The sequence below is a fragment of the Pan paniscus genome, chromosome 9 (genome assembly GCF_029289425.2).
Source record: "Pan paniscus chromosome 9, NHGRI_mPanPan1-v2.0_pri, whole genome shotgun sequence".
Classification (NCBI taxonomy): Eukaryota; Metazoa; Chordata; class Mammalia; order Primates; family Hominidae; genus Pan; species Pan paniscus.
This window is the reverse complement of record NC_073258.2, coordinates 8,664,292-8,690,492: the sequence shown is the minus strand read 5'-3', so window position 1 is coordinate 8,690,492 and position 26,201 is coordinate 8,664,292. Positions and strand designations below refer to the sequence as shown.

At 44.6% G+C, this 26,201-nt stretch overlaps 3 protein-coding genes across 16 annotated transcripts in view; 1 reads left to right on the top strand and 2 right to left on the bottom strand.

Moving 5' to 3' along the window:
• Positions 1–3,977: 3,977 nt before the first annotated feature.
• CNGA4 (cyclic nucleotide gated channel subunit alpha 4) lies at positions 3,978–16,649 on the bottom strand. 10 transcript variants are annotated; one of them, XM_055094049.2, is made up of 7 exons: positions 16,496–16,572; positions 12,093–12,323; positions 11,876–11,977; positions 11,567–11,673; positions 10,646–11,291; positions 9,577–9,926; positions 3,978–7,409 (listed from the first exon to the last, which is right to left on the bottom strand). In XM_055094049.2, the coding sequence occupies exons 2-7, from the start codon at positions 12,152–12,154 to the stop codon at positions 6,949–6,951; spliced, it is 1,728 nt and encodes a 575-aa protein (XP_054950024.1). In that variant the 5' UTR covers positions 12,155–12,323; positions 16,496–16,572; the 3' UTR covers positions 3,978–6,948. The 10 variants fall into 10 exon arrangements, with proteins under 10 accessions (XP_054950024.1, XP_054950025.1, XP_054950026.1 ...); XM_055094050.2 differs by having other exon boundaries at positions 16,344–16,566; XM_055094051.2 differs by having other exon boundaries at positions 12,093–12,320; positions 16,344–16,562.
• The window catches only part of FHIP1B (FHF complex subunit HOOK interacting protein 1B), a 24,392-nt gene continuing 14,832 nt past the window's right edge, over positions 16,642–26,201 (top strand). For 4 of the 5 annotated variants that reach the window (XM_055094047.2, XM_003819064.5, XM_008972445.7 and 1 more), the window contains exon 1: positions 16,676–16,809. The gene's annotated coding sequence lies outside the window, so the exon portion shown is untranslated. Of the gene's footprint in view, positions 16,810–26,201 lie in introns of all 5 variants that reach the window. The other variant, XM_003819063.5, reaches the window with a different exon arrangement.
• Positions 17,654–26,201, bottom strand: part of C9H11orf42 (chromosome 9 C11orf42 homolog) — a 32,811-nt gene continuing 24,263 nt past the window's right edge. The window contains exons 3-4 of the transcript XR_008954572.2: positions 25,467–25,659; positions 17,654–21,046 (exon numbers count right to left, since the gene is read on the bottom strand). The gene's annotated coding sequence lies outside the window, so the exon portion shown is untranslated. The remainder of the gene's footprint in view (positions 21,047–25,466; positions 25,660–26,201) is intronic.

The following is a 26,201-nucleotide window of genomic DNA, read 5'->3' as shown; positions in this document are numbered from 1 at the left end:
TCAATCTCTGGTGAGGGCTGTCTGAATGTTCCCAGTCATTCAGTGGTGCTGACTGCCACAGGGCTGCTTTAGGCTCTGATTAGCACATCCTCTTCAGTAACGTCATTCAGCATTACCACTGATGTATTTCAGTCATTGTGAAAAAAGCTTAAACAAGAGCAGTTGAGATCACAACTCCCCAACATTGTTCCCTGTCCCTAAGATTCCATTTCTCCCTGAGAAATTCTCCAAGCTTTTCAAGGCAATGTAATCCAAAGGCCTGGGAGGGAGCTGGAAGGAAGGAAGGAAGAAGTGCCTTCTGCTCTCTGCTGGTCAGACCTGGTATTGCCTGCACAACCTGGAAGCCCCGCCAGACGCCTGGGACAAGCAGAGCAGGACAACCTGTGCCCAGGGCCCTCAAAGACACAATAGCTGCTAGAGGGACACGAGTAATAGTCATAGCTACTGTTAATTACTAAGAAATTATCACCTTCTAGGCACTAGTAGGCAGTTTACATTCATTATCTTGTTTAGATTTTTTAATCTTCAGCATTTCTCTAAACAACCCTGAAAGATTTTGAGGAAGAGGCTGAGAGCCCCCCCAGCTAGGAAGTGATGTTTCAGAACTAAAATACAAGTCTAGTTGGCACCTAATGCATGCTGTTTTCTATATGTTGTTTTTTAAGGCCAGCCTAACATTTGCCCTGACGTGGGTCATGGCTCTGATCCCAGCTCTAACCCAGCTTGACCACCACCTCTGATCCTAGCCTCAAGCCAAACTCCAGCTTAACCCAAACTAGAATCCTCCCACCCTGCCTCCTGCTTCTGGCTCCTAGTGTTTGCACTAGGAGCAAACACTCCACTGGATTGAATGGCCCCTTTCCCTAGGAATCTGATTTCCTCCCAAGCTTGATACTTTATTTCCATCTGCCTTATGGGGCTAGCAGCCAAACCCCAAGAAAGAAAGGGTGGGGTGTGGTGGTCCAAGAAGATTCTGTGGGGGAGTAGCTAACTGGGAACACCAAGGAGGAGTCTACATCCCAAATCTTAGTCAGGCTGAGGTTTCCTAAGGACCCAAGGAAACAAGTAAGTGAGGCCCCAGGTCCTGTAGGAGGGAACAGAGCTAAGCCTGAAGTAGTGGGGCTCTCAGAAGGAAGGCCCTAGAACAGTCTTGACACCTCTGTAGAAATCTAGCAGTGACTCTCAAACTCCTGCCCTCCTCTCACAGCTGTATTTTGTGCAGACCCTGGGGCTGGAATTGGGAGCTCTTATCCAGAGTAGCTGGTAGTCCTTTATCTTTGCTGGCAGGCAGCCTCGCCAGTGACTCACAAGCTTTCGCTGGCACAGCTGGCTTCTTCCCCCTGGTTACTGCAATTACTGCCTCTGATAGTCATTCTCAAGAAGGGAAGAGCCTGCTTGGCCCTGGCCTCAAACCAGGTGATTCCTTTCCTTATCTCCCTAAAAGATAAGACCTGGGCTTCATTCCATGTGACTTAGGGACCTGTGATATTGGGCAAGTTATCTAATCCCAGAATCTTGGTTTCCTCATCTCAAAATAGGGTAATAATGACATCTTTCTCATATAGTTTTAGGATCGAGACAATGCACTTAACCCAGGATCTGGCATAAAGTAACTTCTCAATAAATCCGATCTAATATCTTTAGTGGCTCTGTGGGCTTCAGATTCCTGATCTGGAAAGAGGAGCATCATCATCACATCATCAGCATCATCAGCATCATAGAATTAATAATAATTTAAATTTCCTCACATTGTTTTAAGAACCAAATCAGATAATACATGTAGAACAGTTTGTGAATTATTCCACAACAGTGTGTAAAAAATTAGACATTTGATTGTCTAAATCAGATAATTCTCATTTAAACTTTTAAATACTTACTTTATGAAAGATCTATCTATCTATCTATCATTTAATTTCAATAGCTTTGGGGGTACAAGTGGTTTTTGGTCACATGGTTAAGTTCCTCAGTGGTAATTTCTGAGACTTTAGTGCACCCATCATCTGAGCAGTGTACACTGTACCCAATATATAGTCTTTTATCCCTCACCCCCTCCCAACCTTCCCCTTGAGTCCCCAAAGTCGATTATATCACTCTTATGCATCCTCATAGCTTAGCTTCCACTTGTGAGAAATACAATATTTAGTTTTCTATTCCTGAGTTACTTCATTTAGAATAATAGTCTTCAGCTCCATCCAAGCTGCCAAAGACATTATTTTGTTCCTTTTTATGGCTGAGTAGTATTCCATGGCATATACATACCACATTTTCTTTCTTTTCTTTCTTTCTTTCTTTTTTTTTTTTTTTGAGACAGAGTCTCCCTCTGTTGCCCAGGCTGGAGTGCAGTGGCATGATCTTGGCTCACTGCAACCTCCACCTCCCGGGTTCAAGCTATTCTCTTGCCTCAGCCTCTGGAGTATCTTGGATTACAGGTGTGTGCCACAATGCCCAGCTATTTTTTTAAATTTTTAGTAGACATGGGGTTTCACCATGTTGGCCAGGCTGGTCTCAAACTCCTGGTCTCAAGTGATCTGTCCACCTCCGACTCCCAAAGTGTTGGGATTACAGGCATAAGCCACCGCGCCCAGCCTTACATATCGTATTTTCTCTATCCATTTGTTGGTTGATGGGCACTTAGGTTGGTTCCATATCTTTGCAATTGTGAATTGTGCTGCTATAAACATGTGTGTGCATGTGTCTTTTTCATATAATGACTTCTTTTCCTTTGGGTAGATACCCAGTAGTAAGATTGCTGGATCAAATGGTAGTTCTACTTTTAATTCTTTAAGGAATCTCCATACTGTTTTCACTATGTGGGAGATTTAATCTCAGTTGTGTTTTGGGCTTTCTTCCCACTCTCTTTCCCAATTTAGGGCCTTGCGAAAGTCTCTGGGGCTTTTATGTTGAACAGAACATCTGGGGCAGGGCCTCTGGTCTTTGGAGCATGCTGATAATGCTGGTATGTGCCTTGTTCAAGCCTGCACACTTCTAGGGGATGCTGCTCTGAGTCTCCAGTACCTGTTCCAGCATAGTGATCATTCTCCAGTTCTTTCCAAAGACTCAACTCTTAGTGTTCCCTATTTTGGCCCCTCATAGAAAGTGGAGTCTAGGCTGCTTTTTTCCCTTAGAAATCCTGTGGTAGAATTTTGACTTCTATTACTTTTGCCCTCTGATGTTATTCCCAGGGTTATGGCAAAAGGGACATTGAGAATGTAATTAAGTTAGTTAATAATTAGTTGATCTTAAAATAGGGAGATTATTCTGGATTATTTAGGTGAACCTACTCTAATCAGATGAACCCTAAAAAGGAGAGATCTTTCTTAGCCTGGTAGTAGAAGAGGGAAATTAGAGATTTGAAGAATGAGGAAGATTTAATATGCCTTTGTTGACTTGAAGATGAAGGGGCCATGTGTCAAGGAATCAGAGATCTTTGTCCTACAGTCAATGGAATTGAATTCTGCTAACAACTTGAATGAACTTGGAGGCAGATTCTTCCCTATAGTCTCCAGGTAACAGCCTAGTCCAGCTGACACCTTGATTTCAGCATTTGGAGGCCCCGAACAGAGGTCTAGTCGACTGACACTGGCTTGGATTTCTAACTCACAGAACTGTGAGAATAAATGGGTACTATTTTAAGCTGTTAAATTTGTGGTAATATGTTACAGCAGCAAAAAAACAAAAAAAACAAAAACAAAAACAAAAAAACACAAAAAACCCCACAAAAAACTAATATAACTGTCAAGAATCTCATTCCTTTTCCTTGTCTTAGGGAATCTCCCCTTGTCGAAGAAACTTCCGCTTCTTAAACTCTTCTTAAGCTCTCACAGACAACAGGGCACATTTTACCCCTAACTCCATCGTTAGTGAAATCCTAGGAGCCCTATTTTTCAAAAACAAAATCTTGGCTGAGCATAGTGGCCCACACCTGTAATCCCAGCACTTTGAGAAGCAAAATCAGGCAGATCTCTTGAGTCCAGGAGTTTGAGACCAGCCTGGGCAACATGGCAAAACCCCATCTCTACAAAAAACGCAAAAATTAGTCAGGCATGGTGGTGCACACCTGTGGTCCCAGCCACTTGGGAGGCTGTCGTGGGAGGACTGCTTGAGCCAGGGAGGTAGAGGTTGCAATGAGCCAAGATGGCACCACTGTACTACAGCCTGAGCAACAGAGTGAGACCTGTCTCAAAAACAAAACAAAACAAAGAAAACTCCAAGACTCCCACAAAATCTCTGGCAAAAAGTTTCTGTCAATTTCTGTTTCTGATCCTACAATTCAAAAAGCTGTAACTTTTTTCTTTTTTTTTTTTTTTTTTTTTTGAGACGGAGTCTTGCTCTGTCGCCCAGGCTAGAGTGCAGTGGCGCGATCTTGGCTCACTGCAAGCTCCGCCTCCCGGGTTCACGCCATTCTCCTGAGTCAGCCTCCCCAGTAGCTGGGACTACAGGCGCCCGCGACCATGCCCAGCTAATTTTTTTTTTTTGTATTCAGGGTTTCACCATGTTAGCCAGGATGGTCTCGATCTCCTGACCTCGTGATCCGCCCGTCTCGGCCTCCCAAAGTGCTGGGATTACAGGCGTGAGCCACCGCGCCTGGCCAAAAGCTTTAACTTTTAAGGGATGCAAAGATTTAGGTCCTTTCTTATGATGGGAGGAGGGATAAAATCAACAAAACCCAAATGAAAATTTTAATAAAATTTTTGGCCACATTTGTAAGTGTACAGCCTAGTGCTTGATACACATTAGTTAATATTCTTTGGACTAAAAGAATTTATTATTATTTCTTGGTTATTCCAGAACTTAAAATTGTGTTCAGTTCTGAACATCCTGACCTAATTTTACCCAGCTTGATCCCAAATTGTCCAAATATTGTCTTCAACAGAGTGATAAAAACAATTCTACAACTAGAGGACCTCAGAAAGCAACTGATGCTATTCAAGGTGTCTTATGATATGGTGGCTCCACCATGAAGATTCTGATCTCCTCATCCTGGAATAGCAGAGGCAGAGCAAAATGGATAGCTGGCCCTTTGAGAGCTTTGTTTCTGCAACCATAAAATGCCAGATAACCAGTTATCACCCTGCTAGTGCTATAGACCAGGATTAGATGGTGTGGCAGAGGCCAACTTTTCCAAGACAGCCTTCACTGGGGTTAGGTGTGCACATTGTAATATGTCAGTGAAAAACTTGTTCTCAACTCCCTAAATCCATCAGATGCCACCCAAATGGCCTTTATGATGTACCCATCCATTCTAGTTCAAGATGATATGAGGGCAGAGATGATAGAAAAACCTCTCAAGAAATTGACACACATCTTCCTTCAACATTTGTCCTCTATCTGCTTCAACTCTCTCTTCTTTGGTTACCAAATATATATTTGGGTACTTACTAGATGCCAGGCACAACCCTGGGGACACAAAGATGAACAAGAAAAACCCAGTGTTGGTCTTGTGGATCTTATATTTTGTGAGAAGGACATATCACAAAAAAACTATATATTTTAAGACGATTTAAAGTGTGATTACCCTCATAATCTCCCCTGAGAGTAGAGACACATCACTCAGTTATATCTATAAGTTAAATCCTGGATACCTTTTAAACTACTACCTGGCACAGCTCAGACTTCAAGACTGGCCAGGCCCTGGAGGAGCTGCAGTGGTGACTCAGGGTGAATCTGGTTCAGACATGATACCAGACTCCTCCCCATAGAACCTATGATATCTTTCCTGCCCCAAGTGCAGACCTCCTTCCAAGTACACCAGATTTAACTCCAAAATTCCCAACACCCTCATCTCTAATTGCCTTTGACCGTAATATTCCATTGCACCTAGTTTCTACTCTCCCCTATATTTTGGAATACTGTGCAAAGAAGAAGGGCTGGATTTCCACCAGCACCAACACCAGTTCCAACAACTGTCATGGTAGGGCTGGGCCAGGTGAACGGTCCTGTTGGAACTATTCACCCTCTTTCTGTTGGGAGAATGGAATTATTCTCCTCTTGGAATCAGCCCTGAACACAGGGAAGCCCTGGATCCAGGCTCCAGGGCTGGCCAGAGGGAAGAAAAAGAAGAAGTATCTGCTCTGGCCCATTTAACTAGATGAAACCCCTCAGAGCTTATAAATCGAGAACATATGCTCCGGTGTGGGATGCAAAGGCCAGTGTGCATGGGCACTCTTACAGCAGTGTGATGTGAGAGCCTGCTTTGCCTAGGCTGAGTATTGATTCTCTATTCTTCAGGTACCTCGTCTCTGACTCTAACCCACTAGCTACTACACAGTTCATGTTCATCACCTCTTTGACTCAGAATTCAGGCTTCAGACTTCAGAATTCAGACAGAATCCATCCTGGCCCACCATTGACTTTGCCTTTTCTTTCCAGCCCCATAAATGCTTAGGGAGGAGGCAAATACTTTATTGAAGTGCAACTTTCAGGGTATACTTGTGAATCGCCCATATGGGAAACATTCAAAAGACATCTTAGACCTAGAGGGCTCAGGGTGTGCTTTTGTGTTTTCACAAGTGTGTGCACACCTGTGAAGGGCATCTGTGTCTATCAGTGTATGACTGTCAGCATATGTGTGTTTAGGAGGTGCATGACTGAATGTGTATATACTATGTGGGTGTAAGATACATCGGTGCTTGTGAGAAAGCATGTGTGCTGTGTGCTCTGAGAATGGAAATTCCAGAGCATTTTAGATGGAATGCACAGTCTTGGGGCCAACAGGTCTATGAGCAAATGTGTGTGTGTGTGTGTGTGTGCGCGTGTGTGTGTGTGTGTGTGTACTGGTAAGTGGGGGCTGAATGTGCGCTATACTCCTATATCTCTAGCTGGGCATCTACAGACCAATTCGCTCCTGTGTCTGTGATCTTGCAGACAGGATGACAGAGTTGCAGCAGTTAGGCTTTACTACAACTCTGGATTCACTAGGAGGTGGGAATCCTGGGGATGGGGTTGGGGTCACTCTGGACCTGGGGGTCCCTCCTGGCTGGCCCTGCCCTCTTCATCTTTGGAAGTTCCCTCCTCAGGCTCACCCTCGTCATCAGCCTCAGCCAGGTCCTCGGGCATCGGCCACTCTCGAGTCTGCCACTCCAGCCGTTCAATGCGGTAAGCAATCTTAAGTGCGCTGGACTCCAGCTCAGCCAGGAGGCGAGCAAACTTGGTCTGTAGATCATCCAGCTGCTGGTCTAGGCCTCGTAGCCGGGACTCTGTGGCCTCCTGCAGGGCGATCTCAGCTGCCTCAGCATTCACGTCCAACTTGTTCATTTTCAGCAGGATCTCACGTCCTTTCTCCTCCATGATGGTCTGTGCTTGTGGATACTCGCTCAGCACCTCCCGCAGGTCCTCCTTGCTCAGGCAGAATAGGTCTGAATAACCTAAGCTCTTGATGTTGGCTGTGCGGCGGTTCCCAGACATGTTCCCTGTGGCCCATGGGCAGAGATGGGAGGACAGTTAGTAGGAGGGTGAGGAGGTGGCATTTCACTCCTGAACCAGGACCTTCACCTCCATATTTGTGCTTCTGAGCCTCTCCTTCTGCCTCATTAATTCTTTCATTTAGTAACATACTGGGGACCAGGCTCCATGCTGGGTAGGTATCAGTGACCTGCCTCAAATAATTCACAGTCTAGAGGAGATACACATATATTGGAATAGTTACATAACAGTATGGCTGGTGCAGTGAAGACATGTTCATCAGGTGCTGTGGAAAGGTAGGCAAAGAGCCCCTACCAAACTGTAAGGCAGGGAATTTAGGGAAGTCTGGAGGAAGGGATGTCCTAAGATATAATTTGAATATTTGTCTCTGCCCAAATCTCATGTGAAATGTAATCCCCAATGTTGGGGGTGGGACCTGGTGGGAGGTGATTGGATTATGGGGGCGAATCCTTCATGGCTTGATGCTGTCTTTGAGTTAGTGAGTCGAGATCTGGTTGTTTTGGTTGTTTGAAAGTGTGGCACTTCCCCCAACCCTTGCTCCTGCTTTCACCGCGTGACATGCCTGCTCCCCCTTTGCCTTCTGCCACAATTATAAGCTTCTTGAAGCCTCCCTAGAAGCTGAGCAAATGCCAGCACCATGCTTCCTGTAAATCCTGAAGAACTGTGAGCCAATTAAACCTCTTTTCTTTATAAATTATCCAGTCTCAGATATTTCTTTATAGAAATGCAAGAACAGTCTCATACACCTGAACTGAGTAGGAGGTAACTAGGGGGAGGAAGGGGACAAGTGGGGATAGGGCAATCTAGCCAGAGGAAGGAGCAGGAACAGAGGGAAGGGAGTAGAAAAGAGTCAGTTGGATGCAGAAAATAGTAAGCAGTTCAGAGTGGGAGAAGCGCAGAGTGTGGGGAGGGTGGAGAGAGGGGAGATCTAGGTCACACTGGGTCTCATAAGCCATGACATGAAGTTCAGGCCTTATGCTGAGGGCAGTAGGAAACTATTGAAGTATTTTAAGCAGGGAGCTGTATGATATCCTTTGCAGTTTAGAAAGATGTTGGTGGAGAATGGGTGGGGAGATAGGTGAGGCTGAATGCTGCAAAGTCTTAGAGCTAGAAGGACCTTGGACAAGGGAAAGGGAGCTACTATTTGTTGAACACTTGCTGTATGCCAAGCACTGCGCTGGATGCCTCACTCACATAGCTCATTTATTCTCACAAATAACTCATTGGGTTTTTATTATTATCCTCATTGGATAGGTGATTAAACTGAGGCCTAAATAGGGAAATGACTTGTCCAAAGTCAAACAGACAGCATCCTACCACATACAGGATGTGGAGCTTGAGGGGATCATTGGAGGACAGATGTGAGGCTTTCAGAATCCCTGAGGGTAGAATCCTCATGCTGAGAGAGCCAGAGCACATCCAGCTTCTCGGTCCATGACAGTGTGCTTACCCCATTTGCAGGATTTCCTGCTTGCACGACCTCATGCCGAATACCTGTGATTAGGCATAACAATTCCTACTGCACAGGGCTGATGAGAGGAAAAAGCAAGCCAGTAGGTAGTACCTGGCTTGGCCTAGAGGTGATGGTCAGTAAATGGGAACTTCTTCTCTTCTACCTTTCTCTTTCCACTTGGCTGTAAAAAGGTTGTTTTTTCCACTCATCCCACATGTGTATACCTGTGCGACGTTGGGCAAATTACCCAACTTCTTTGAGTTTGATTTCCTTATCTTTAAAATTGGGATAAGAATAGTACTTATCTTATAGAACTGCTGCGGGAATTTAATGAGTTAATATCATGTGAAGCACTTAGAAAAGGGGATGCAGTAAGCAGGAATAAATATTAGCTATTATTATTATTATTATCTCTATCACTGTCCACTAGTCTATTGGTGCTTCAGGTGAATATCCACAGAGCAAGTCTACTCTCTCTTCCACGAACCCATCCTGTTCACTGGCCTTGGCTCAGCTTCTTCTCAGGGAATGGATCCTCTATGTGTTGTTTTTCTCCTGAGCCATCTAGTGACTCAGAGAAGGGCCAGGTTTCCTCAATCAGAAGTTTAGGCCTGAAGTACTATCTGGTCCCAGCACTGGGCTCTGGTGTTCCCCCCTACCCCACCCATCCTTGTCCCTGGAACAAATACTGGGATACCCACCTTTGATGTTGATGATGCTGATCTCCCCAAAGTAGAGCCCTGCACCGAGCACAGCATACTGTGTGATACCATCATCTGCCACCACGGCCAGTTGACCCTCTCGGATGATGTACATCTCTCGGCCAATGTCTCCTTTGCGGCATACATATTCACCTGGTGAGTAGGTCTGGGGCTGCAGCTTCAGCACCAGCTCCTCCAGCAGGCTGGCCTCACAGTTCTGAAAGATCTGCACCCGGCTCAGAGTGGACAGGTGCACAGAAACAGCCACTTCTGCCCGCAGCCGCTCAGGCAAGTGCTGTAAGATGGCTACCTCGTTGGTCATCTTCTTGTTGATCTGCAGGTGCTGATACCTGAGAGTAAGGACAGTGCCATTACCTTACCAGCCCTTTATGTGCCTGCCTCCATCCCTTCCTTCAGGGCTCAGCTCAGCTGCAGCCAAGAATCCCACCATACTGAGATCTAACAGGGATCATGGGAGTACCTGACAGTTGGATTACCTGTTTTCCAGGGCATAGACACCTCTACCACTTTACATAACCCTTCACCTCCTATCAGGCTCTACCCTACCCACCAATCAGTGATGTCTTGTTCCGCCCCTACCCTTAGCTACCTCAGCCACCAAGGGCCCCTCCTCTCTGGAGACCCTCTGCTCTACTTCCCCAACTTTGTGACACTTCCTTTTGTTCAGTCCACAGTATGAATCACCATAGGTAGCCAATGATCTTGTTGCTGACCATTCTCAGGGGGGATTGCCCTTCTTCACCCACTCCTTCCAGAGCCTTCTGAGCCCTACCAGGCAGTGGCACTTCCCATTCCCTGGTCTCCATATTATCCTTTTTTGAGTATGAGCTCCTCTCCCTATTAGTCTCTTACCTACCCCTCCCCCAAGTCCTGATTCCCTCAGTTGAAAGAAGTTCCCTTTTTCCAAGCCCCAGCCAGCAAACCCACGGCTGAATGCTACATTTTGACAGCCTTGCCTGGCTCACCAGGCACTAAGTACCCAGTTACCTCCCTCAGGTTCCATCACCTACACTGGTCCCTGTCCTGGTCTGGAACCCCGCCTTCTCACCAGTCAATAACTCGCCGCTCCAGCTTGCGGTTGACGTGCTGCAGCTTCATGTACTTCTTCACCAGTGCATGATCTGGGTAGAAAGCCGCATCTGCAGTGTTCATGTTGTAGATGACAGAGCTCATGCTACCCATGATGGTGGCGAAACCCATGACGGCCAGCAGGAAGTCGCCCACCATGAAGAGGTACTCCTCTTCCCTGGCTGGCGGCGGTGTATCGCCCACTGTAGTCAGTATCAGCGTGGAGAAGTAAAAGCTATAGAGGTACTGGCGCCGCAGGCGCTCAAAGCCAGGCTGCGCGGGGTCCGGGTACACCCATGCGTCACGCCCGAAGCCCAGGTACCGGGATAGGGCAAAGTATAGGCAGCTGTTCCAATGGATGACGACAAAAATGTAAAGCATCAGCTTGGCAATGCGAAAGGCATTTGGGTAAGCTGTGCGGGTCTCTGTGCGGTCGAAGGCCTCGAAGAGGCGGGGCGCGCGGAGAAAGCGGTTCAGCCTCAGGGTGGGTGTGTGCGGGCCCAGCCGCACGTAGACCACGTCTGTGGGCATCAGGGAAGCCAGGTCCAAGAAGAAACTCCAGGTGCGAACGTAGCGACTCGAGATCCTACCCTTGTCCACCACCAGGATGCCCTGTTCCAAGAATCCTGGGGAGAGGGAGCCGGTAGGAAGGGGACCTGCTGTAGTCAAGCTTGGGCTGAGCATGAGCTGCCCAGGGCAGGCCAGGGAGACTGTCTGAAGGACAGAGTGGAGCCAGGCATAACTCTGCTCCCGGCTTTCCGGGGTGAGCACTGGGATGCTGTCAGGCATAGAGGCACGCGAAGGTGCTATCACGGTGGGGGTGCCTTTTTTGTTACTTCTTAAGTGGCTATCTTTAGGAAGGGAATGTGGAACAAAGGGTCATTCCTAGAAGCCCACTGACCTGTGTGGAAGCGCACCACCATGTCTAGTAGGTATAGCAGGTCACTCGTGTAGTCCAGCACCAACCAGGCCACCAGATAACCGTGCTGCAAGTCGGGGAAGCAGGCTCTGCAGGGCAGGGTTAAGCATGATTGAATTAAGGGCACCCTCTGTGTGCGAGGCATCTCCCCAGGGCCCTTAACCCTCTGCCTCAGGCCCTCCCATGGGAATTGCTCCTCCTCCCTGCCCCACCAAGGGTCTGCCCTTCTCTTTGACCTCTCTTTAGTCCTCTTTTTGGCTTCCAGCCCCTCCCTTAGCACCCCTGCCATACCTGCACACGAGGATGATGAGGTTATACATGACTGGGAAGACCATTGTGTTCAGCCACCAGTAGTAGTAATCCCCAGATGGGTCCAGGACAGGCAGCGACTTCCTGTAAGAAAGAAAGTCTTGCTTCATTTATTCACCAGGCATTCAAAGCTGTAGTTGTGACTGGGGCACCAAGAGGAATGAGGAGAGATCCCACACAAGGGACCAGGACTTCTCACCTGGCCTTGGATGGGGCTGGGGGACTGGACTCTGTTGTCTTCACTTTGGTGTCCTGGCTCATGGTTCTGTGGTCTGGTGCTGGGGTGTGAGATGTCCACACCCTCTCTGCCTGTAGGGGACTTCTGGAGTTGGGCACTAGTGCCTGACTGCCTGAAGGAGGCTGCCGTTGGGCTCCTGCTGTGACTTCTTTGTCTTTGGGGCTCTTAGCAACACAACCAGAGCTAGCGCTACTGAAGGGGTGGAGACAGTCTAGCTCTAGCACTCTGCCCTGTCTCCCAGGGCCTGGGCTTACACCTGCCCAGCTAAACACCTCTAATGAGATCCCTGGAGAAGGAGGGGGTGCATGCCTCAGAGGGAAGCCTGAGTCTTGTCTCTGTTTTCCTCCTCCCCTCTTTCCACAGCAACTGAGCTACATAGGTGTCCTCTGGGTCAGAAGACCTGAGTTTTAGTGTAGGATCAAATACTCTGTTTTATCTTTGCAAATTCTATTTGGGCCTCACTATTTATTTATTTAACAACTACTGAATGGCTTATCTATGTCAGGTGCTAAACTATTCTCCAGGGACAAAGAGATGCCTCTCACATGAGAAGTGAGCTCTATTTTTGTAACCTACTTCCTACCCTTATCTACCTCCACATACGCCTTCCCCCATCACTCCACTCTCATAGGTAGTGTGATAAGGGCCATCCTAGGGTGCTTTTGTCCTCATATCCTTCTTGTGACTTCTAGTGCCTGATCCTACCAACCATTCCATGTGTTTTATGGTCCCCAATCTTTCAACTTTTCTCTTTTTGTGAACCTGCTTCAATATCTCCTATATCAAAACAAACAAAAACCCTATAATTTCTCCCTCAACCTGATGTTCCTTTCACTGCTATCATCTTTCTCAGTCAACAAATCAAAATCAGAACACCCATAGGCAGGTGTTCTGTGTGCCAGGCCAATATTGTGCTAAATACTAGGAATTGGAGATGAATAAGACACGCTCCCCCCTCTCCAGAAGCTCACAGTCTGCTAGGTGAAATCGTCAGGCCAGCAGGTAATTACACATTAGGTAACTAAACAGCAGCAGTCATTGCCAGGCTGCTGATGAGTACTCTGTTAGGTGGATACACGGAAGGCTATTATAGTACACATGAAGTGGCCCTACAGAGCCTGGGTTCTGCAGGATGAATAGGAGTTGGGTACAGAGATGGGAGGGTGAAGAGCACTAGAGGAAGAATGCACAGAGTGGGCAAAGGCATAGAGATATCAAAAAGCGTGGGTGACTGGGCAAATATCAATTGGCTTATTTTAGAGGGCCTAGCGGGTAGTGGTGAGAGATGAGGTTGAATGATAGACAGAGGCCAGCTCAGGAGGAGTTCTGTCAGCCATGTTATAAAGCTTGGATTTTACCCAACGGCAATAGAGAACCTGTGAAGAGTTTTGCACAGTTCAGTGATAAAATCAGGTTTGTGTTTTTGGAGTGTGTTTTAGAAGAAAAACCTGTGGTCCCTAATTAAATTTTGAAAAACTCTCTTTTCCCATGGCTTCTTAATTTCTTTTTGCAAAGTATTACGCTTGTTAAAATAAAAAGACAACATTCAAAGTAATGCAACAAAATGAATAAAATCCTTTGTAATGCCATAATGTCTTGGTTTGCTGTTTCTTTTTAGTGTCTTTCATAAGCTCCTCTGTCTATTCCTTCTATGATGGTGTTTTTTTTTTTTTTTCTTGGATTCTGTTCTAGGCTTTCTACTTTTGCCATCCTCCTAACTCTGTCTGATTGACGTCAGTCACCCACAGGACTTCCTTTCTCATATAGTGGCTCCCGAGAACTCTCCCTGAGTTGCAGTTATCTATATGACTAACTGCTCACTGGATGTTCCTACTTGGGTATCCTGCAGTCACCTTCAACCCATTGGGTCTATAACTAAGCTCATTATCTTCCTCCACTTTTTCTTCTAGAATTCCTATCTATGCCCTTTCAGCAAAAAACCTATGACAAGCATTTATTACTATTACTGTATAACGTTGTGGCAGTTAAAAAAAATGGTCACAAATTCTTCGACACCACTCCCTTGTGATAGTTTGTATAGCAGGAGTGATGTTGTATGACTTCTAAGGCTAGATCATAAAAGGCCATGCAGCTTCCCTCTGGTTCTCTTGGAATGCTTGTTGTCTGGTAGCTCCCTCTCAGAATGTTCCCTCTTGGAACCTACCCATCACATTGTGAGAAGTTCTGTTTGACAGTTCCCCCAATGAGTTCAGCTTTTTCATTATCCCAGCCCAGGAATTAGATGTGTGACTGAAGAAGCCTCTAGATGCTTCCAGCCACCAGCCTCAAATCACCTCTAGATGTTCAAGCTTTACAAATAAGGCCCCAGACATCATGGAATAGAGACAAGCCATTCCTATTGCATCTCGTCCAAATTCCCAGAATTTGTGCACATAATAAAATGGCTATTGTTTTTATGACACTAAGTTTGGGTTGGTTTGTCACATAGCATAGTAATCAGAACAAACAAACACAGAGAAAGGTGTACAATCCTTAAGTATATAGCTTAATACATTTTCACGAAGTGAACACACCCATATAACCAAGCACTCAGATCAAGAAACAGAACATCACCAGTGCCTCAGGAGCCCCATTCTGCCCCTTTCAGTCAATGTTTTTCCAAGAATAATCACTATCCTGAATTCTAATATCACAGTTTAGTTTTACCTGTTTTTGAATTTATATAAACTAAGCATTAGTTTTGAAGTCTTCCTCTTATTTTCCTCTTATATCCACCCAATCATCAAACCATGGTGATCTACCTTCTAAAAATCCACATGTCCACTTCTCTGCATTTTTGCTACTCTAGTTTGGGCCTTATCAGCTTGTTTGGTCTTTTGCAAAGTTACTGTGTAACTATCAATCTATGTATAAAATTCTTTATAGCTATCATCCCAAAAATAAAATCTAAATTCCTTAACATGGTTTATAAAGTTCTCCAGTCCATGTCTTCAGCCTCATCTCACAATGTTTCCTCACATGTTCCCTAGGCTCCCGACACACTGTACTGATTGCAGTTCTTACAGCACCTCCCACATGCTGTCCATTCTTCCTTTCCCTGGTATATGCTGATCCTTTGGTCTGAAACTTCTATTTCTTTTTAAATACTTTTTATTTGAACTAATTTTAGGCTTACAGAAAAGTTGCAAAAATAATACAGAGTTCTCATAAATTCCTTATCCATGTTCCCCTAACGTTATGATCTTACATAACTATAGCACAATGATAAAAACCAGGTATTTAACATTGGCAAAATACTTTTCTTTTTTTCTTTTCTTTTTTTTTTTTTTTTGAGACGGAGTCTCGCCCTGTCGCCCAGGCTGGAATGCAGTGGTGCGATCTCGGCTCACTGCAACCTCCGCCTCCCGGATTCAAGCGATTCTCCTGCCCCAGCCTCCCAAGTAGCTGGGATTACAGGCGCGCGCCACTACGCCCAGTTAATTTTTGTATTTGTAGTAGGGACGGGGTTTCACTATGTTGGTCAGGCTGGTCTCGAACTCTTGACCTCGTGATCCGCCCGCCTCGGCCTCTCAAAGTGCTGGGATTACAGGCGTGAGCCACCGCGCCCAGCCGGTAAAGTACTTTTAAAACTACATGCCTTATCTGAAACTTCTATTTTTCTATTTTAGTTTATCTTACTCTTGCTTGTTTCCCAAGACTCGGCTTAGACACCATCACCTCCCGGAAGTCTTCCCTAAGCTCCTTCACCGTACCTTCCTCTCATCCTCTATACATGCAAATCATGCTAAGTGCTGCTCCTAGGTGGCCCCCGTAGTAATGTACTTATTACACTACGCTGCAATTCTCTGAGGTCCTGGAGAGCAGAGGCCGGTTCTAATTGATCCGGAATCCAGCTGGGCATGCAGGCACTTATTCCGTGTTCCTTGACTAAGTGCTCAAGGGGTCACGGAGCAGCACAGCACAGCGGTGTTGGGGGAGCCAGGGGCAGTCACCGTAAAGTAGAGACCAAGCTATGCACGACGATGGAGCAACATGAACTAGAGTGCCCGCAGTCAGCCCTCTCCAGGGCTCCACTTTCCCGCAGGCCCGGCCCACCTACTGATTCCTCCTCTCTTTTCGTGATAGCCACGCCCCGCCACACCCACTCTTCCACTCCAAGCGTCTCCCGGAATCCATGGCCCCACCCCTTTCTCGCTCGTCTTTCTTCCGGCTCCATCTCTCCCAAGCCCCGCCCTTCTGATCTTTCCCTGCCTGTAAAAATCGCCTCTCCTTAGGTCCCGCCTTCTGCCCTCTGGTTCCACCTTTCCTTCCCGGGCTCCGCCTCCGCCCTGCCGGCCTCCACCTTCCCAGAGGCCTTCGCCTATGACACGCCGGAGTCCTTCTGAGGGGCGGGGTTTACGTACGAAGGGACGGAACCAAGAGGAGAGGCGGTGTTCCTCCCTCGGATAGCCGTCGGCGACCCCGCCCCTGCGTTTAGCCGTTGCCAGGAAACAAGCGTCCTTGCTCGGGTTTGGTCCGGCTCAGCCAATGAGCTGGCACGCCATTGCCCAGTCGTGCGACGCCGGGCGGTTGCGTGTGGTGCGCGGGGGCGCGGGCTGCGTGTGGCGCGGGGCGGGGCGCGGCTGGTGCGCTTGAGAAGCGATGGCGGCGGCCTGAACTCACCTAACACCGCAGCAACAACCGGGCCCGGCCAGGTTCGGCATTCCGTGAGTGAACGGTACGCATGGGCCAGAGGGGCTGGAGAGTCGTTTGTGGGGATGAGAGACTGGGAAAAGACGGTGACGGGTTTGGTTACTGTACTGGTTGTGAGGGGTTGGCAGGTGGTGAGGGTCCGGGTGTGAGTGTCTAAGATAGGGAAGGAGAGTGAGAGCTTACAGGTGAGTGGACAAATGAGGGGCTGTGAGAGGCTGGGTGCTTTCGGAGGTGCCAAGTTGAAGGGACTCCTGAACGCGGTTTACTAGGGCTGGGGCTACTGAGGGCTGGTGTGAAGGATACCCTGGGACTAGAGTGAGGGGTAAGGCCTGCGCGAGGAGAGAGAGAGTAAAAGGCGCAGGTGGGAGCCTGCGGGGTGGCGGCAAATTGGTGAGGGAGTTGAAGGCGAGGCATGGAAGAAGGGAATTAGGGCTTGTGAGACTTGGATAAAGGTGAGAGGTTGGTTCTGAGGCCTCCTTCGATGGACTGCCCTGTCCAGTGAGAGCAATAGTTTTAGACAAAATAGGGCAGCTTAGATGGAAGTGTTGTGCACCTGACTCCTCTGCTCCCATGGACTTTCCATATTCTGGAGGACGAGAAAATGAAGGTGTCATAGGCAATAGTACTATGGTAATGAAAGTCATATTTGAGGCTCAGACTTCAACAGAGTAATCACAGAAACTTCAGTTCCTTCGAGTTCCTTCTCTGGACTGCATAGTTGAAGATGGGCCCTCTCATGAAGGGTTTTGCGCTGTGACAGCTTGTGTTTTCTCTCTACTTGCTTCTGGATAACCTTATTCCACTGTTGCTCCTTACCTGTGCTTAACTGTGGGTCTTTGATTGGATTGACCATATTCAGTTGCTAATTCCACTTTTATGGAGGTCATATGGTTTGCCCTATACGCACTATATTTAGGATCCCAAACAGGATGGCCTTACTCTCCTTTCTTACAGTTGAATTTTTTAAAAAGCTAGTTTATATTATATTTAAAATGTGTGTTTGATGAGTTTTGACATGTGTACACATCTGTGAAATCATCATCAGTCTCAAGATACTGAACATTTCAGCCACCTGAAAATTCATCTCTTCCTCTCCACACCCTGTAGTTGGGTTCATCTTACTAGCATTCTTTTAGGTCCTCTTCTCCCCACCAACCCAAATGCACGTGAAATTCTGGAAAGTTGGTTTGGCATTCAGTGATAATGGCCACTTTCACACTACTAAATTTTCCTCTCTACTGCTAGTCTGCCGTGGGGTTGGGACATCCTATTCTTTCCAGACTCAGAAAGAGTTAAGTCTTTCCTAGAAAGAGTTAAGTCTTTCCTTAACTCTACATTGGACAGGGAGAGACCATTTCCTGAGAATTAGACAGCCTCAGTCCCCATTCTTTTCCAGAGTCTTAGCTTCAGAGCCAACTCCTATATCCTGTAGTGTATTCTCATTGCTTCTTTCTGGAGTCCAGACAGGCCTCCATATTGGTAGAACACTTGGCAACTTGCCCAGTCAGTCAGAACTTACAGTTCAGAGTTTAGAGTAGTGGTTCCTAAACACTGGACCAAGGACCCTGTACATGATAAAATTATCATCTATCCAAGATGGAGGGAGAGAAAGACAGTATGGTTATTCATGAAGATAAATTTATTCTCAGAGATTATCATTCCTATTCTTTTGGTGTTGAAGTGCTCTTTCATTGATGCAGTAATGGTAACAGTAGATGGTGGGTTAAAAAAAAAAGATCTAATTTACCCAAATAAAAAGTGTCAACCCAATTTTTAATTTTAAAAATTATTTCTATAGCTTTATGAACTTCAGAAATTTAAAGTGATGATGGTGTGGCTGTTGTATTAGGTTGAGGAAGCATACATTTATACAATGATTCTGTATAACTTAACATCTGAACAGCATTCATGCTTTACATAGGGATTTCAAATTTTATTATACTGATTTATTTAGGTACCTTGTAGACAAAGACAGGAACTTTCATTTTATAGATGAGAAATTAAATTCAATAGCCAGAGATCATATAGGGATACAGTGGCAAGGCTGAACCCAGAATTTTGTCTCAGAGTGAGAGAGACTTTGGGAAAGAAGATTTATAATAGACACTGAAGGTGATGTGGGAGGATTTTTTAATGATTTGTAGTTGTTCTATTTCCAAAAGACAGAAAAGGGACTGTGAGAGTGACATAGGGATGAAGGTTATGTTTTATGCTGTCGCAGTGACATTGGAACAGGTATATATAATACCTGGATCACATCTTGATAGTGGATCATATCATGATAGTGATAGGATGAATCAAATCAAATATTAGATGGTTCTTAGGGACTGTCTAAATCCTTGTTATAATGGAGAAAGCACTGGATTTGGTAAGCTTATTGTTTGCTATCCCAAACTCTGTTGAAATAGTAGTGCATTAAGTATAATGGATTTTGATTTGTATCATATAGTGAGTGGTAGTTCTGAGAGGATGAAACATACATGAGGATGATGATGTAGAGATAGAAACATGTTTAGGGTACTGTGTTAATCATTTATTCCATATCTGCTCTGTGCCAGGCACTCTACTAAGTGCTAGGAGAATGAATTCATTTATTCATTCAACAAATACTTGTTCAACATATAGTTTGTGCTTGTGATGCTCACATTTAATGGGATAACAACATGAATAAAACATGGTCATCTGAGCTCTCAAGGGATTTTCAGTCTAGTAGGGAGAGAGAGACACATGAAAACATAATTTCAATTTAGAGAGATAATGTGAAATGTGAAAATATATCATAATAGGTTGGGCGTAGTGGCTCACGCCTGTAATCCTAGCATTTTGGGAGGCTGAGGCAGGCAGATCGCTTGACCTCAGGAGTTTGAGACCGACCTGGGCAACATTTTGAAACCCTGCCTCTACCAAAACAACAACAACAACAGTAAAACCACCACCAAAAAAACCCACCAAAAATTAGCCAGGTGTGGTTGCACATACTTGTGGTCCTGGCTACTCCGGAGGCTGAGGTGGGAGGATTGCTTGAGCCTGGGAGGCAGAGGTTGCAGTGAGATGAGGTCACGCCACTGCACTCCAGCCTGGGTGACAGAGTGAGGCCCCACCTCAAAAAAAAAAAAAAAAAAAAAGAAAGAAAATATATCATAATGAGTTGATTACTCCTTTGTATCTAGTGTCATCTTTCCCTATATTCCAAGTATACATGTTTATTGATCTGTGTATCTCCACAAGTATCTCAAAATTAACATGTCCAAAACAGAATTCATAGTCTTTGCCCCAAAAGCCCGACTTTGCCCTCATATCCCCTGTCTCAGTCCAGGCAGGGACTACATTGTCATCTTTCATACTTTCTGCTCTTTTACTCCCTGCATTCAATCATTTGCTAGAATCTTAATACATTTCCCTCTGTGTTATCTCTCTTCTCTATATCTCCATTGCTACATCTTCACTGTCAAAGCTTTAGTTTAGCTCCCCCTCACCTCATATGATTTTTTTAAAACAATTTTTTGTCTTAAAACTTGCTATTTTCTGGTCCATCCCTAGAATGATTTTTCTGAAAATACACATCTGATCTCCGAACTCCTTGGCTTAAAAACTTTTGGCTCTTTGTGTCCTGTAGGACAACATCCAAATTTCTTAATATAGCATCATTTAGCTTCAGCTTACCTCTCCAGTCTCGTGTGCCACTCCCTAGTCTGTGTTCTAGTTTGAATAAATTGTTCACAGTTCCCTAAAACCATGCTGCTTTTTTGAGCCTTGAAATCTTTGTAATAGCTGCTTCCTCTACTAGGAATGCCTTTTCTTCTCTGCCCAGTGAACTTCCTTATCCTTTAGGATCTAGTTCAGTTTCACCTCCTTTTTGACATCTCTGTCAAGGTAGAGATAACTGTGTGTGACATGAGGATTCATTGCTGTAAAGAGGAGTCACTGTAGAATAGAGGTTCACTTTTGTGAATTGGATGGACCCCGCTGGAGTCAGATGAGGAGATCCCTGCAAGAAGCAGAAGTGATATTGCGGGGAGGGAAGGGAATGAGTTGGGACCATACCCTGACATCCCATTTGTCTGAGGGATGGAAAAGCAGGGAAGAAATGTGTAAGCTGAGCTCTAGTATAAATTCCTAGTAGGCGGTGTTTTTGGTTGGTTGGTTTTTCCCTTTATATTTCTATGAGATTTTAATCAGGTCATTCAACTTTCAGTATTTAGGGTAACAGCCCATTCATCTTCCTTATGTCAGTAATTAGTCTTCTTGCCTAGGAAGAGCCACTGTAAGGAGAGAGGAACCACAGAATTTTACTGACCTGTTCTTGGAAGATCATTTTGGTCTCTCCCTGTCCAATGTAGGTGTTGCAGGTATATCCCTTACCCCAGCTCCCTCCTCTTTGCCTCTCCTAGGGCAAAGGTTCATAAGTGAGGCTGAGCCACTTCCTGCCCTGTATCTGCTGTTCCGAGGTTGGTTGTCACCCTTGCTGTGTGTGGCTGTAAGGCTGTATTTTGGGCTATAAGGTGAGTGCCTGATCTTGGCCATTTTGGGTCTGAGAGATCAGCTCGTTCCCCTTTTTACTCTGTGGCTGAGCCCGAAGGTAAATCTGGAGAGTGGCAGGTTCTGGTTTTTTTTTTTTTTTTTTTTTTTTTTTTTTGGACTTTGCTATGGGAGGAAAGGATACCATGAGAGGGTGGTGATTTTAACCTTTTCTTTGTCTTGTTCTGAACATTGCAGAGAGTCTAATTAGGTGATAGGAATACCAAACTATAGCTTTCTTTTATGCTTTTGTTGTATGTGAACAGGGCCCAGTTTAAGTATTGGCTTTTGGAATCTGAGATGCTGATTCCAACATCTTCTCTCGAGGTCTTTGAAATGGGATTGTAGAACTGCGGTGGGCAGGTGGGTGAGGAAGGGTCCTGGAGGCTAATCTTCCTTGGTTCCATGAGCAGTACCCTTTGTTGGTCAAGTGGTGGAGCAATAATGGGCACCTCAGGTATACTGCAAGGTAGGAGCAGTTAATGTTTGAAATTAAATTCCAGAAGCTGGAGGCAGTTTAGTTTTGGACATGTTAAGACCTTACTGAGACTGAATGCTTGGCCTTTCTTCAGCTGACTGAGGTATGCATGGGAGGCGATAAGGATGGACACATCAGAGCAGGTTATATCTCTTTTCTCAGTCAGAGATATGGGCACTTGGGTCAAATAGGATCAGGAGAAGGAAGGAGGAAAGGGACATGTAATTTACAGAGTACCTTCTTTATGGTCGGAATGCTACATAGGTTGTTATGTGACTTAATTTTTAAAACTAGCAATACTAATTTCATCAGGAATTTATAGATGAGGAAGCTGAGGCTCAGATATGTGAAATGATATATTTAAAGTCACACAGCTGGGGACTGTGTGACTTTCAAACCATTGAGGGACTCCAGAGTTCAGACTTTACCTACTAGTCTGTATTATTCTTGTTTGATTGTCTTTGTTTTCAGTCTTTAAAATGAGATACGATTGAGAAAAGTGTTCCATAAACATTAATACTCTTTTTTCAATGAGGCTCTTTGCAGGTGGCAGATAGCTCAAGCTGGGTTTGGGAAGAGTTTAATAAAGGGACCATATTTACAAAGATATGGATGGGGTTTAAGGAAACCAACAAGGGATGGTACAGTATCCCAGGGCTAATAACTGTAAGAGGGGCTAGCCATGGGGGAGAGTGCTTACCACTTTTCTCAACCGTTGACTTTATCTTTTCCAGTCCATGCCTAATTGGGACCATAAATAGCTGGGTGGATAAGTACTTGTTCCAGTGCATCCCTGCTGATGGCTACTAGTCTTTGTTGCTGTGTTGATGATTTATTAAGAAACCATGTATGAAAGACTGAGCAGTGCTTCTGTGGCTTTGCCACCTTCTCACCCATTTTCTTCTCTCTCACCCCCATTCTTCTAATGAGTGAGGGAGGGAAGGTGGGGTGGGGTTGGTGGTGGATTGGATGTTAGCTTCTGTCTTTCTTCATGTTCAGATTTGCCTGAAGTAGCATCCATCCTTTATTTATTACTCATTTTTTCCTTTTTCAGAGAAGGTGTCTTACCTATTTTTCTGAGTATACCCGATTTTAATGCCATTTATCTCTATCTTATTTATTTATAACTTGTCACTTTCTTCAGACTACTGCTCTCACTTGACAGACACCCTTGAGCCTCCCCATCCTACAGCAAAATCAAAAGGCTTTTTCTTGACTCCCCTTACCACAACTTCTTTAAGCTATTGCCCTATTTTTTTTTTGAGACAGAGTTTCACTCTTGTTGCCCAGGCTAGAGTGCAATGGCGTGATCTTGGCTCACCGCAACCTCTGCCTCCTGGGTTCAAGCGATTCTCCTGCCTCAGCCTCTTGAGTAGCTGGGATTACAGGTGTGCACCACCACACCCAGCTAATTTTGTATTTTTTAAAATAGAGATGGGGTTTCACCATGTTGGTCAGGCTGGTCTCAAACTCCTGACCTCAAGTGATCTACCTGCCTTGGCCTCCCAAAGTGCTGGGATTACAGGCATGAGCCACTGCGCCTGGCCTACCCTATTTTTATCCTTTCTCATTTTACTGAATTTCCTGAAAGTACATCTTACATTTCGATTCCTATTCTTTAACTAACTAATTTGACTAAGTTTGTAAAAAACTTGATTGCGCCATTTTTAATCTTCATTCTACTTGATCTTTCTATAGAACTATACACTATGGGCAACCTCCAGTTTCTTGAAACTTCCTTTCTTTGATGTCTAGATCATCATTATTTCTTGGGTTTCTCCTTTTATTTCTGGCTCCCTTCAAAGTCTTCTTTAAAGACTCCTCCTTTTTAACTTTCCTACGTCCTGGTTTTCCCCAGGATTTTACCCTTACCTCCTTTCATGATCTGCTGTTCTCCTTGGATAATTCCATCTACTTCCATAGCTTCATAGTTGTCTATAAGCTGCTAACTCTTGAATTTGTATCTTTTGTCTTGATTTTATTCATTATCTCAAGTATGGTATTCCTACGTGCTTTCTGGACATCATGAATCTCCTGTAGATGTCTCAAAACTTAACATGTTCAAAACTGTACTCAACCTCTTTTCTTGAACACAGTTCCCCTTCTTATGTGTTTCTAGTCTGTTAATGGCTTTATCTTTTACTGAGTCTCCTATACTTCCTATGAGAGTCTTCTCTCATCCCCCATTTATTTGCCAGGTCTTGTTGCTTTTACTTTGTGGTTAATTTAAATCTGGAGGCAGATATTCTGCATTTGCATTTTAGTCCTGTCACTAGCTGGGTAATGTTGGGCAATTTATTTAACCTCTCTGGGCCTTGATTTCCTCCTATGTAAAATGTGGATAATAATACTTAAATGGGTTTTTATGAGGTTTAAGTTAGCTACTTCATGTAGTGCTGGAATGGAGCCTGGCATGTAGTAAATATATGTTTGCTGTAATACTTATTAATTCAGCATTCAATTTCAAAAGCATATTTGAGTTCAGGCTGTATGTTTGTTTGCACTGGGATTTCAAAGAAAAATGAATGCTATTTTTATTTTGTCAAGGAACTTGCTATTGATTGGCAGAGGTGTTACAGGTATAAATAATTTCAGTATTGCATGGAACATATTAAGATAGAGGCGAATCTCAGATTTATCTTTCCTAATATTTCTCTTAGTTCATTACATTACTGTCTTATTTTCAAATGGACTATTGAAACAGCTTCTTATAAATTGTCCACTGCAATCCATCTCTCTCTGCTCCATCTTATACTGTTACCTGATGTATTTTTGAAGGACAATCTGATCTTACCATTTTCTTGTTTAAAAACCTCCTTTGTTTCTAGGGTGTCAGTAGACAAAAGCTAAACTCCTTAGCATAATATTTAGCAATACTTATAACCGTCACCCACATTTACCCTTCAACTAATGTTGTGCCTCTCTTCTCTGAATAGTCTGTGATTAAGGCACACTAAATTTGCAACTGTTCTTTGAATTTTTCGTGTTCTTTCACGGTACCATAGTTTTGTACGTACTGTTTTTAATATGAAGAAAACCTTTCCCTCTGCTCTCTGCTTAATTAGTATCTCATTATTAAAGATCTAAGTTCAATATTAACTCTGTGGAACCCTCTAATAGCCCAGGCAGAGTTAGTTGTTTTCCTTCATGCCCCCATGACACTTTTTATAAATACTTCTATTTACAATATTTGTTGGATTTATGTTTATGCTACCTCAACTGGTTTTATCCATCTTTGTTATTTCCAGTGCTTACTTAGAACAGTGCCCAGTATTTTATCCATATGGATATACATTGAGTTAATGAGTAAGCCCTACCTGCTCTTTAGGACTGGGTCCCTCCCTTTATCAGACTCACCTGTTCTATAGAAATTTTCCTTAAACATAGTGGCTACCTTCCTTTAGTTGTGAGCTGGAAATTGTGTGAGAGAGTATCTGGGTGAAGGGAGATATTGTTAATATAACCTTAGGGCAAAATGTGGGGCTGGTGCCAGGTCTCTGGATTCCTTCGGCCTTTATTGAGTATAAAGAGGAAGGACAACTGAACCACCCCTTTCCTTTCAAGGTTTTATGCTTGTGAGAGACAGTACTGATGAGGGTGTTGTGGCTGTAAAGGAGAAGGAACTATGATTCCTTCTCCAATAGCTACTTGGTACTTTTTTCCTTTTTCTTGTGAGGATGTCTTACCATTTTCTTGGGAGCGAGTTTTGGTTGTGTCTGGCAGGAGTGGAGATGGGAATGTGTCTGTCTTCCTTACTGGAAAGGAAACAGCTCTTCTTTATTGGTTGGCTCTGAATTCTTCCTCTTAAGAGTATTCAGTCAGTTAAGGGTCTATTTGCTCATCTCCCATAGGTCACTGGGTAGGTTTCTAGGGAAGCACCTGTGATAGACAGAAATTTCTTCTTCAGTAGTCCCAGAGGGCTAGAGTCAGATCAAGGCTGGATTTCTTGATTGATTGTTCATTCATTCATTCATTCACTCACTTATTTGCTTCAGCATTAATACATTCAACGAATATTTATTGAGTCCCTAGGCCCTGGGCATACAACAGACACAATAAGACAAACCCTGCCCTCAAAGAAGCTACCTAATGTGGGGAAGATAAGACAAATAAATAAATAGTTTCAGGTAGTGAAAACTGCCAAGAAGAAAGGATTAGGAAGCTAGAGAGTGAGGTGAGAAGATGTGCTATTTAGATAGAATTGTTAGGCAGGGCCTATCTGGGGAGATGATTTGAAACAAACAAACAAACAAAACGAGCAATGACAGCAATGTGAAGAGCGGGAGAAGGACATTCTAGTCTAGGCAGAGGGAACAAAAAGTATTCAAGAGGGCCTGTGTCACTAAAGTGTGAGTGAGAAGGAGAATGGTAGGAAGTTATACAGATTAGATTATGTAGGCTCCTGTAGGCCAAGATAAGGA

Bases quoted from the DNA above. Each gene is read 5' to 3' on its own strand.
- CNGA4 (XM_034932033.3), bottom strand. The intron at 11,674-11,875 runs GTATGGCAGGGG...CCTGCCCTGCAG, and splicing joins CTCATCATCCTCGTGTGCAG to AGCCTGCTTCCCCGACTTGC. The intron at 9,927-10,645 runs GTGAGAAGGCGG...CCTTACTCTCAG, and splicing joins GAGCGGCGAGTTATTGACTG to GTATCAGCACCTGCAGATCA.